Consider the following 12735-nt stretch of genomic DNA (forward strand, 5'->3'; position numbering starts at 1 on the left):
TTCTAATAACAAAGAGATTATTTTTTTGATTGATTAAATTTAACCTGTAAACCAAATTTTTTCTTTTACAAACTTAAAATGAATGGATTAATAAATAAAACAAATAATAAAAATAAAAGTGAATTTCTAATTATTTTAATATTGAAAATTATTTTTTAAGTAATTCTATTCTATCTTACAAAAATAAAAATTTTACAATTTAAAATTAAGTTACTTTCATAACCTTCAAATTGTGATTTTTTGATAATTTCTTTTAGGCTTACAACTTTATGAAAAAGGGGAAATCAATTATTATTGTACTTTTCTAAAACATTTAATTGTGTTTTTTTTATTTAAAACGCTATTAAGTATTAAGGGAATTCTATTAAATTTACTCTAGATAATTGTTTTTTTTTAATTAATAAAAAAGCTTTCCAATTAAAATGTTTTTGCGATAATAAATTTATTTTAAGATTTATGGCTACAAAACTTCAAATTTTACTTGAAGCTTAAATCCATTTTATTCATAAAACTTTTTTAACTTTTTTAAATATCTCTATTTAATATAGATTATGTTGTTAGTTTTAATAAATCAAGCAAGTCTATAAATTAAGTCTCTTTTTTTCGATAATTGATCAATTTTTCCTTTAAAAAAATCAATGGTTAAATAAACAACATTTACTCCTTATGATAATAAGTTTTAAATTAAGTGGACTATAATTATCTAGAAACTAGAAGTTTAATAGGGTTATTGAAAGATATGTATTTATGTAATAATATCTTATAGTTAAAGCTTCATAATTTCATTATTGGCTTTATTTGAAATACTTGTTTAATCTTCCTTTATCATTATAATAATTTAAAATAAAAACTCATTTAAAAAATAAAAAATCCTATAAAATGAATACAGTACTACCTATCTAAGGGAAAACAAAATAATATGATGAAGTGAAGTCTATTGATACTGAGTCCTAAAGTAACCAGAGAAGTACTATTTTGAAATCTGAAAAAAGCTAAAATAAAAAATGGTCTAAGAAAAGAAAATATGCATGTGTAGCTATTTCTTTAGCAGTAATTCTTTGCATAGCTGGAGTTGCTACCTTTTGTGCTATCTATTTTAAGGACCATTCAAAAATTGAAGGAAGAATAGTCAAGTCAGGCTCTGCAGAAGTTAATGGATAATAAATAAAATATCACTAAATTGACCTTAATTTAACTTTTAAGGACTCTACTTAATCCAAAGTTACTTTCTTCTCTACACAATAAAAAAAATAAACTACTAACATACAGAAAAACCAAGAAAGTTAAGGTTAAGAAAAGGAAATTGAATAAACTTGCTATACTGCTAAAATGGAAGGATAGGACTAAACTTACAGATTCTGTAATCAGTAATAGGTAGAAGACCCTAATAAATTTTATTATGAAACCTTTTTTAATGCAGATGATTTAATTTAATAATTAAATTAAAATGATAAATAAGATTCAAATTCTAGAAATCTTTAGCAATAAGATCAAGATGGCTCAAAATTTATCATATATGAAGAAGATGGTAAAGTAAAAATCTTTAATTAACAAATTCATGACTTGAATAACTAATTGAGTGACTAAGGTCTTTAATTAGAATACCAATATCTAGAAGAAGCTAATGTAAAATAATAGCAAGAAACTGTTTACAATAGTAATTAAAGTAGAACATTTTCCTTGCAAGTAGAAAATTTGGAAAATCCTTACAAAATAGAGTAAAATTCTGATGATAAATAAACTATTGATTCTAAAAATAAAAGAATCCTTTTTTCTCTTAAAAAAGTAGTAAAACATGTAGTAAGTGCAGTCTAAAAATGTGGGCCTATAATAGGAGCTGCAGTAGGAGCAATAGCAGGAGGTATTGTTGCTTTTCCTGAAGGAATAATTGCAGGTGCTTAAATTGGGTATGAAATAGGAAGTTATGCTTAAGCAGCTGCCAAAACTTGTTTACCAAAAAACTCAAGTGGTAATGTTACTTTTCATTGTGATGCAAAGTAAGGTATTAAGGAAGGTTTGATTATAGCAGGAGGAAAAATAGCTAAGTAAGCAATCCCAAAAAATTTTACCAGTCGAATTTCCGCAAAAATTTTTGGATTTAGAAGAAAGTGAGTGCTCTAATGTCTTTATTTGAAGAAATCAAAAATAATAAAATAAGAATTATATGATTTCATGAATTAAATATTATAATAAAAAATTTTTTATGTTTATTTTTAAAATTTTAGATTATTAAAAGATAGATAATTTTTAATGAATTTAAATATAACTTAATTGATTTATATCTTATCTTATTTTATATATTTCTAAATTATTTACTTCATCTCTTTCATTTTTAATCTTTTTTCTTTATGGTTATCTAACATACAAAAACATATTACACCATTTTAGATTTCAGAAAAATCGAAATGGATTTGATAATTATTTGGGGATTTAAGGTATTACAACTTTTTCTATTTTGCATGAGCAAATTATGAATTTTACTTTAATTAATTTCTATTTGCTAAAGAGAGTTTTATTAATTTTAATTTTTATTAATATATTATTTATTTATTCATTACAAAACTTTTTTTTTTATTAAAATATAAAATATTAATTGTAAAGAATATTTATTTTTTCGGAAACTCACTTTTATCATGATGGTATCTATCTATCCATCTATATATTTAAAATGTTAAAAATTTTAAATAAAACTTGCTTTTTCTAATAAAAATCAACATTATTCTAATTTTTAATCATCTAATTATCATTCAAATATATCTAACGAATACATTGTAAACTTTTATGAATTTATTAAGCAATCATATATGAAAAATTATTTATTATCAGTGATTAATTTGCAATATTTGAAATTAAGCAACTATTCGCTAATTAAATATTTAAAAAATAAAGAATCAGTAAAAATTAAATATCAATTAATACATTAAAATATTGTTTTTATTTTTTTTCGTATCTTTATATTTTTTTCTAATGATATTCCATAAGAAATTAATTTTTTAATTATTGAAGAAACAACAAAATTAAAGCTAATTAATTATCAACAGCAATGCTGTTTAATAAAAGCAAAGAAATGACATTTAGTCCTTACAGCTCTATTTCTAAAAGGTAATAAAAAGCTTAAATCTCATAAATAAAGGCTTCTTAGGGATAAAGCAGTGAAGATTTAGATTAATTAACTCCAGAGGACTTATTTATGGATTATTCACAAATATAGATTAAGCAATCGATTTAATAAGGAGATGTTCTATAAAATGATTATATGTTTAATAGAATTTAGCATTAAATGAAAGATAAGGAAATAATCACAAAGAGCTAAAGTTAACTTATGAATTAAAACTCAATGTAATTATTTAATGATCTCCAGAATTATAGCAATGAGTAGTCCTAGATAAGTGGAAATGATAATTTTATTTTTTAAAAGCAGTAATAAACAAACTATGCTTAGAAAGTTAATAGCGATATTAACATGTTAAGCAATTCCGAATCATATATTTTAAATAGCTCAAAATTCATTAATAATAATATAAGCTCAATAATTGGAAATTATAGTGACATTGGAAATGATAACTCTAACAGTATAGCATTTACTATTAAATAAGAAAACAATAAGTCTAGTGAATAAAATTTAATAAATATTTATAACAATTTAAATAATAGCGAGTAACAAAGTATTTCTTAACATTATAATAATTATGTGTAGAGTGGCTAAAATGCAGCAAATCATCGCAATACAAACGAATTTACCAGATAATCTTTAAAAGAATAAATCTCTTAGAGACTTGAAAACTCAAATCAAAATACTAACTTCTACAAAAAAGTAGTTAATTAAGTTGGCGAGTTGAAAGATAATTAAATAATTAACGACTATAAGGAAAAACAAATAGATAGGGTCTAATTAAAAGCTAATAATAACTCAAATGTAAACTTACAAGGAATAATTTCAAAAAATAATTACTAAAATAATAATCAATATAACAAAATACTAGCTAGAAGAGCTAGTATGAATGATTAATCTTCCATAATTTCTCGTAAGCAAAATCAAAGTTACCAAAGTTTATTTACGCAAAGGCAAACTTCATAAATAAACTCAAATATTGAGAGCCTTTATGAAAATAACATGAAAAATTAATGTGTTGAAAATTTTCAAGTATAAAATCCTTTTTCTAAAATGAGCCATTTATAGCTTGATTAGATTAATTCTAACTAACCGAGTATTTTAAAAAAATAATTGCTTTTTAGCATGATAGTTGAAACACCAGATGCTCGTTAAGAAGTGATCAACGTTTTTGAAGATGATCAGATTTCTAGGTTAGCTTATGATTTTTGCATTAAAAATAATATGGATTTATCTAAATACTGCAATTTCATAATTGAAAGATTACAAGAAGCTTTAAACCACTATAATTCATTCTAAACTCCTAAAAATAAAACTAATAACAAATAAAATAATGTATTCTCAAATAATAATGCTCAAAAGTTTGTGAATAACTAAGAATCAGCAGTGTTTTAAGTAACTTAAAAAGGAATCACTCCATTAGTTAGCTTAGAAAGTAATACGTTTGAATTTTGCTCTTAAAATTCATTTTAAAACTTTGGTAATTAAGGCAATTTTATTTAAAATTAAGAGAATAGTGTTTAAATATAAAATAAATCTTAAAATGTTAACTGTTCAGTTTCTGAGCAGGTGTTTGAGTTACCTTATAAATCATTAATTTATGAATTAAAGCTTTCTGACTTGTAAGAAGATTGTGATTTGAAAAAAGATTAAAATAGCTAGTTTTTAAAATAGATACCAAATTAGAAAGATGGTTAAACAAATGAAAAGAAAAAATAAACAGAATCAGATGAGGATAATAATTAAATCAGTACAAAGGTAGATCCGAACTCAGTTGCAGCAATAACTATAACATTAAATCCGATAGAAAATATAACATAAAAAATGAATGAATAAATAAATGTAAAAAATATTTTTGAGGATCAAATATAATCATAATACTAAAATATTGAATTGCTAAAATAATGCATTTAAAAATCTCTAGCATAGTAATAAAATATTCAATAAGAATTTAATCGTAGAAGGAATAATTATTCTCTTTAGTATGAATCAAACAAAGCATATAATAGTGTAGAGAAATCTCCATTACAGAAATCTATCAATTAAGAAAGTCCAAACACCAAGTAATAACCTCAGAATGAAAATGATTAGTCAAGTAACCATTTTAATCGTTATGATATTTTGAAGTATCAAGAATCTCAAGAGTCAGCTCGATAGAGTAAACAATTTTAATTTAATTAGAAAGCAAGTTACTCCCTTGAAAAATATCAATCAAGTAAGAAGGAACAAGCAATTTAATCAGGTAAATATTCTGTAAAGATTATTTCCCCTGTAGAGGAGATGAAATACAACGATGTGAGTGAATTCGTACTAAGATAATCAGAAAACTAATAACTGCTCGAGAATTAATCTTAAAATTTAAAACTAGCTGCACACCTCAATGTTAAAAATTCTAGTTTTTACTCTCCAACCTCAATGAATTCAGTCGAAATTGGAAACTAAAATGCTATTAAAGAGCACAAAGCTTTTTTCTTTGGTTTAAATTAAGAGCAAGATCAAATAAATTAGTTTAATTCTTAAAGCAAGAAACATGATTTAAAAAGTGATTTAATTTAAGCACAAAATCTATTAAAAAACAAAGATGTTAAAGTTTAAAAGTAAAATATGAGCAGTCTAGCTTCACAATTTGATGATTTTAAGAACTAAGATACAAATTCATTAAAGAGTGATCTAGATAAAATATATAGTAATTAAGATATTTAGAAATCTTAGCTTTAAACAACGAATAATAAAAACTACAATAACAGCTAATAAAACAGAGAGATTTCAAATATGTTTGATGGAATAACAAATTACTCTTCTATCCAAAAAGATAAATAATCTATAAATACAGAGTCTCTAAGAATTTTTGATGAAAAATAATAAGAAATATTACCTGGTTTATACAAAGTCTGCTAAACGAGAATAGAAGAAGATGAAATACATAACTAAAGAATATTATAGTAGATTAACGAAGAAGCAGGAACTTTTAATACTAATATTCCATTTAATAAATATAAATTTGAGAATTATCAATAATATGAGTAGAATCATGAAGGTAATCAACCTATTTATTAACAAGAATTCGATATTTGTTAGCATGACAAGCAGATAGTCAGCAAATAGCAAGGTAACTTTATAATTCTATCTTAATAGTAGATTGACTAATCTTAATTGGTAAATAATTAAGATGAATAATAATTGACAGATATAACTTAATAAGTAATTTCAAAATAAAAAGAGTTTTAGCAATAAAATTCAGGTTATAAGAATTAACAAGCTATATCAATATAAAATAATAAAAATTAGTTATATAATAGTGCCAGTAATAAAAAAATTTAATATTAATTACCACCATTATCTTCTAATAGTAAAGGGCATCATTAGAATAGTAATAATTTGAGTGTATAATCAAGCAACAGATCATTAGTAAATTAAAATCTATCTTCTGTAAAAAGGAATCTTTTTAGTTAGAATCACTCTTAAAAGAATTTAAATTAAAACTAGATTTAATTAAAATAGTAATCTTTGCAATATCAAAATGAAAATCAAAGCTTTGCATAAAGCAATTTATCAACAGCAAGAGGATCCTCTTGCATATCATCCAAAGGTTATGATAGCAATTAAACATAATAAAAAACACCTAATACAAACCGCAATTATACTAACTAGTAAATCAACATATTTACTGCAAGAGGATCTGAAAATTAAACTCAAAGGAACTAAGATAGTTTTTAAATATTGCAGTGTACTCCTAATACTAAAAATTCAATCCAGCAGAAGAGAAATAACATGGAAAAATAAGAGAACTTTGATTAAATTAAGTAAACTATTTTTAATAGTATTATGAAGAGTAATCCTTCTTAAATTTTGAGTGATGTTAAATAAGTTAAACTTAATATCTCTCCTTTTATCGAATAAAATAAATTAAATTAGCAACTTTAAGGCCCATATAGCGAACTCTACTAAAAATAACTGTTCAAGTAATAATAACAACAATTACCAAGAGAATAATCTTTAAAACAAAATCTTTCAAAAGCTTCTTTAAATAAATAAAATATAAATCAAAAATAGAAGAATAATAGTCTTTTACATAATTAATCCAATCAATAATTAAATAATAATTTTAAAGCTAATAATTAGCAAATATAAAAAAGGAGCTCTTCATTTAACTTAGGAAGATCTAAATAAAATTAAAGTGATAATAGCTTTTACTCAAAACAAATTTTAAATAATAGCAGTACATCCTTAAATAAAATTAAATAAAGCAAGTAAGAAATATAAAAGGTGAACTAAGAAGTATCTTAAAGTATAAATGAAAAATCTAATTTTAACCTTAATTTTAAGTAGAGGATTTATTAAATATTTTCAGTATTGGATAGTGATCATGATGGATATATTTCATCAGAAAAAATAGACATCAAAAGTGTGAATGATCTTGTGCTGTTTATCATCACTCCTATACTAATAGAGGTACTATGTATAAATAGGAGTGTGAATGTAGAAGAATTTAGCTGTGCATTTTTAAAGCTATTCTTTCATCTTCCAAAATAATAATAATAAATAATAATTGACTAAAATGTTGAGATTAGTTGGATTAATGATGAGTTTGGAAGCTTGCAAAACTTAGAGTTCTTCAACTTTAACTCTCCACTATTTTAATAGTATATAGATAAAAAAAATACTATTTAAAAAGCAAGTAATAAAGAGCATAATTGGATGCTAGATCTTACCAATAAAGAATTTTTAGAGTTTTATGTTAGTAATTTTAAGAGTTTAGTGAATGAAACTAATAAATATTTATAGTGATTAAAAATTATAAATTTTAAAAGTTTTCTATTTTATAGTTTTATATTGTTTAAATATATATTAGATAATATTATTCAGATATCATTTTATTTTTTATATTTAAAATTCTTCATTAAATTTCAACCAAATTCTATTTTCTAAAAATTTTGAGATTAATTAAAAAAGAGCAAAATATAAAGCAAATTCTGTTGATATTTAAAATTTATTTAATTTTGGTCTTTAGTTATTCAAATAAATATTTATTAAAATTTACTAATCAAATTTGAAATTAAATAAGTAGATTTAAATAATATTATTTAATAAAATAAAAATTTTCAAATTAGATTTTTCACATAACTTTATGATTCGTAATTTAATAGAAATAATTTAATCACTATTTTTTAAGACTAGGTGAAATATTTTAAATTAATATTTTTCTTTAGTTACTTTAATTTTTTTTCATTTTAATATTTAATTAATCTCATGTGGATGATAATTGTATATTTATTATATAATTTAGATTACTAGGTATTTAGAAACCTCAATATTAATATTTTTTTTTAGAATATAAAATTTTGTATATTCTTTAGGAATTATTTTCTTTAATGAAATTTATTTAAATTAATATTCCAAATAAACAATTGTAAATTAATATTATTTAAAATCTAACAATATTAATAATAAAAAAATAGGTACAGCCACAATTTAATTAATTAATTAATTAATTAATTAATTCATCATTCACTTTATTTTTGATTTAATTCAGCTCTTTTTTGTTCAGGAATAACATATCTAGATAAATCAGAATCTTGGACATTGTTATTGCTTTTATTAAATATTTTATAGAATTTGTTTTCACCTTCGGAATATAAAACGATTCTTTCTAAATTTCTCTCTTATAATCTTTGATCAAATCTATCTTCAGAATGTTTTGCTCTTACTCTTGTAGCAGTGTATACTAAAATTTAAGGATATAATTCATATGCTTGCTTTAAAGTAATAGCCAAAGGTTCAATTGAAGACTCCCAAAACATAATGTCTGCTCCGATAATTATATCAAATTTTATATCCTTTCTCTTTTCTAAATATGACTATTTTATAATAAACATATTATTGTCTTGTTTGGTATTTTAAATAAATAATATTTACTAAATCTCCCCAGCAATACTTCTCCATAACTACATTATTATTTTAAGCATATTAAGCATTCATTTCCATCAATTCACAAACTATATCATTACCATCTGTAATGTATACTTACTTAGCATATTAGGCACAAACTAATCCTGAAAGGCCTACTCCTGCTCCTACTTCTAAAACTACCTTATCCCTAAATATTTCTTTATTTTCTACAATAAACTCTGCCAACTATTCAGCAGCTCTCCAAACAATTTAACCAGTTAAATCAAAATCAGTTGAAGCGCTTGTAGAAGCTTTATATTTTTGAACACAATCTTTGTATTTGAATTCCTTTTCTACATAATCTTTATTTATAAATAAATCGCAATCGAAATTGTCCTCCATTTTTATTAATTAATACAAAATTAGTTAAATATCTTATTTCTAATATCACAATTATTAATTAAAATTTTGTTATTTTACAATTTTAAAGATAAATTTAAACCTTGATTGAGTTCATGTTATACAAAATTGCAAAGCCTAAAAGCAATCTAATACTACCAAAATATATTTTCATTTCGAATACTATTTTTATTAAAATTAATTTATTAAAAAGTATAAAATTAAAATCTTATTTAATTATTTTAGAAATTTCACAAATAAAATATTTTTCAGTTAATTAAAAAATAAATTTTCAAAATTATTTGAAATAATTTGTCATTTTAAAATTTTAACAATTAAATTTTGCTCAAATTAGTTTATAAAAATATCTTTAGATTAAATAAATCAAAAATAAAAAATTATCTTCAAAATGAACACAAGAAATACATAAAGGTCAATAGATCCAAAAAAAGGAAAGTAGCAATAAAAATCAGTTAGCAAAAGTAGAAGCAAAAGCAATAATATAACTTAAAGCAATGAAAAGATAAAAAGGAGTTAAAGATTAAAGTCAAAAGATGAGATGATAGATTCGGTTTAAGAACCCAATATTTTCGTCTAGAAAGATAAAAATAAACAATAATAATCTAAAAGTAAATCTAAGAATTCAACAAAAGAATCAGAAAAAAAGCCTTAAAAAAGAGCATTTAAAATTGAGATACCTAAATAAAATGAATAAAAATTAAAAAAAACTTAAGAATCAAATAAAACAATAATAAATTTGACTAAATAGTAGAAATAACAATTAAAATCATAATAGCTAACAAAAGCTGTAATTGAGTAATAAATACACACTGAATCAAAGAAAAGGGAATACAATAAGCAAAAGAATAAAAATGATAATTTAGAAAAAACTAAAAATAATCATAATATTGTTACTATTGATTCCAGCAATGATGAAAATGAAAGTGAATATGAAATTTCAGATTGTCATATTTCAGTTTCTGTATATAATAATGATAATGAAATAGATATAGATAAAAATGAATAGTCTGTAGATGTAAAGTAAAATAAAAATAAAAATATGATAGATAGTAGAGGAAGAAGTAAAAATAGCCTTAAAATTAAAAAAACATATTCTTCTAGCTAGTAAAAGAGTTAAGAAAAATAGTAAGTTAAAGAATCAACTGCCAGCAAAAGGATTACTCGTAGCCAATAAAATTTTGAACTTACAGAGTTATAAGATACAAAGGCAAAAAGTGCTTCAAAAAACAAAACAATAAATTCGGAAAAGCAAAATTAAAAAATGAATTCTAAAGAAAAAATTGATACAAGCAAAGACAAGAATCCATCATTAATTGAAAGTGAAAAACCTAAAAGAGGAAGAAAGCCTAAATAAGTAGAGATATTAAATGATAAAATTTAAGAAAAAGAGACAGATTAGTAAAAAACACCTAAAAAGAGGGGGAGAAAAAGTAAATAAGAAGCATTGTTAGATAGAAGAAACATTAAGGAGATATAATAATAAAAAGAGTACGAAGAGAAATAATAAAAGAAATCTTCATCTAAAGAATCTTAAAAATTAACTCAAGCCAGCGAACATTTTAACTTTTAAGCGCTAATTTATTAATAAAAACCCGCCAAAAAAGAGTTACGTATTGAAGACAAGAATTATTAAAAAATAAATGTTAAACCAAAACATAATATTTATGATTAAGCTATAGAAATGCTATAAGAATATTCATTGCCAGAAGAAATTCCTTGTAGAGAAGATGAAAAGAAATAAATTTTAGAATTTATAAATGAAGGTTTAGGCAATAATGGTAGCTCTAATTGCTTGTGTAATCAATTAATTTTAAATTCTTTTTAAATTTTCATAAAATTTAAAAAAATTTATTAATCATAAATTAAAAATTTAGATATTTCAGGTGTTCCTGGTATAGGAAAGACAGCAAGTTTTTTGGAAGTGATTAAAAAATTATAAAATGAAAAAAAAGATGAATTTACTTTCATTCACATTAATGCTATGAATTTAAGTAACCCAGAAAATTTATACTATATACTCGTTAAAACAATAACTGGGAAAAATTGCACATCAAAATAAAAAGCCTGTTAAATTTTAAGTAAGCAATTAATTTATTAATACTTAAAAAATTAATTTATTGTTTTAATTTTATTAGATGAGCTTTTCACTCGTGGAAAACTTTCAAAAACATACTAAAGCTATGGAGAAAATATTGATAATAAAAATAAGTAATTTTTGACTAAAAAATAATAAAACTATATTTAAAATACTATTTTAATTAAATTCAGGGTGATTCTCTTAGATGAATTAGATTATTTAGTCACATAAGATTAGGATTTACTTTATAACTTAATGGAATGGCCTCATCATAAATACTCAAAATTAACTATTATTGGGATAGCTAATACTATGAATTTACCAGAAATTTTGATGAACAAAATTAAAAGTAGAATGGGAAGTAGAAGACTTGTTTTTAATTAGTATAATCATAAATAAATACAGGAAATTATTGCTACTAGACTTAAAAATTAGGAAAAAGTTAGGGAAGTGTTTGAGTAAAATGCAATAGAATATACATGCAGAAAAATTGCTATTTCATCTTCAGATATAAGAAAAACATTGAAAGTGTTAAGAAAAGCTGTTGAAATATGTCAGTTAGAAAACTTTTAAAATTAAAATGTTACAAAAGTAACTATTCCTATGATTTAAAAATCGTATAGCTAGTTATACTCTTCTCCTATTCTATATTCAATTTAAAAACTTTAATTTCATCATAAGTTGATGATTCTTTCTATAGCTTTAGAAAATAAGCACAGAGGAATACCAGTAGCTTACTTGTCAGAGGTAAATATTTAAATTCTAAATTTATATAATTTTTATTTATATATTTATGATATAGAGCTATAATAGATATAGAATAATGTTGAGCAATCTAGGTAAAAACGAAACTATTAATTATAATCAAATGAAAATGGTCCTGAACTAACTTTCTGTTTTAAATTTAATACAATTGAAGGAAAAAGAAATAGTTAAAGATACACAATTAATTGGTTTAGATCCTAATAAGAAACACTTTTGTCATGTTGTTGACATTTAAATTAATTCTAATTTTAGTGTTGATGATGTCACTAACTCTCTAAAAGAAGATGAAATTTATTTGAAATTCTAACATTAATTCTGAACAGTCGGAATCTGTTTTAAAATAACCTCTCTTTTTTTTTAATTAATTGATTAAATTACTGCTAATCTAGAACATTATATCTTATAATTAATAATACTACTTTGTACATATCTAAATTTTATGCTTTCGTATTTTATACCAGCTAGATATATA

At 22.5% G+C, this 12735-nt stretch overlaps 4 protein-coding genes across 4 annotated transcripts; 3 read left to right on the top strand and 1 right to left on the bottom strand. All coding sequences in view use genetic code 6, as the record gives it.

The window, feature by feature from the left end:
- Positions 1-879: 879 nt before the first annotated feature.
- On the top strand, positions 880-2112 carry TTHERM_00865080 (transmembrane protein, putative; the record flags this gene model as incomplete). Its single annotated transcript, XM_001026748.1, has 1 exon — positions 880-2112. One exon carries the CDS (start codon positions 880-882, stop codon positions 2110-2112), a length of 1233 nt encoding a protein of 410 aa, XP_001026748.1.
- Positions 2113-3067: 955 nt separating this feature from the next.
- TTHERM_00865070 (hypothetical protein) lies at positions 3068-7900 on the top strand (the record flags this gene model as incomplete). The annotated part of the gene is made up of 1 exon (XM_001026747.2): positions 3068-7900. The coding sequence occupies one exon, from the start codon at positions 3068-3070 to the stop codon at positions 7898-7900; it is 4833 nt and encodes a 1610-aa protein (XP_001026747.2).
- A 716-nt stretch (positions 7901-8616) lies between these two features.
- On the bottom strand, positions 8617-9403 carry TTHERM_00865060 (methyltransferase; the record flags this gene model as incomplete). The annotated part of the gene is made up of 2 exons (XM_001026746.3): positions 8617-8970; positions 9029-9403. The coding sequence occupies 2 exons, from the start codon at positions 9401-9403 to the stop codon at positions 8617-8619; spliced, it is 729 nt and encodes a 242-aa protein (XP_001026746.1).
- A 406-nt stretch (positions 9404-9809) lies between these two features.
- On the top strand, positions 9810-12582 carry TTHERM_00865050 (origin recognition complex subunit 1, putative; the record flags this gene model as incomplete). The annotated part of the gene is made up of 5 exons (XM_001026745.3): positions 9810-11217; positions 11296-11499; positions 11557-11629; positions 11690-12245; positions 12301-12582. The coding sequence occupies 5 exons, from the start codon at positions 9810-9812 to the stop codon at positions 12580-12582; spliced, it is 2523 nt and encodes an 840-aa protein (XP_001026745.2).
- Between the last annotated feature and the right edge of the window lie 153 nt (positions 12583-12735).

This window comes from Tetrahymena thermophila (genome assembly GCF_000189635.1).
Source record: "Tetrahymena thermophila SB210 genomic scaffold scf_8253984, whole genome shotgun sequence".
NCBI classification, from domain to species: domain Eukaryota; phylum Ciliophora; class Oligohymenophorea; order Hymenostomatida; family Tetrahymenidae; genus Tetrahymena; species Tetrahymena thermophila.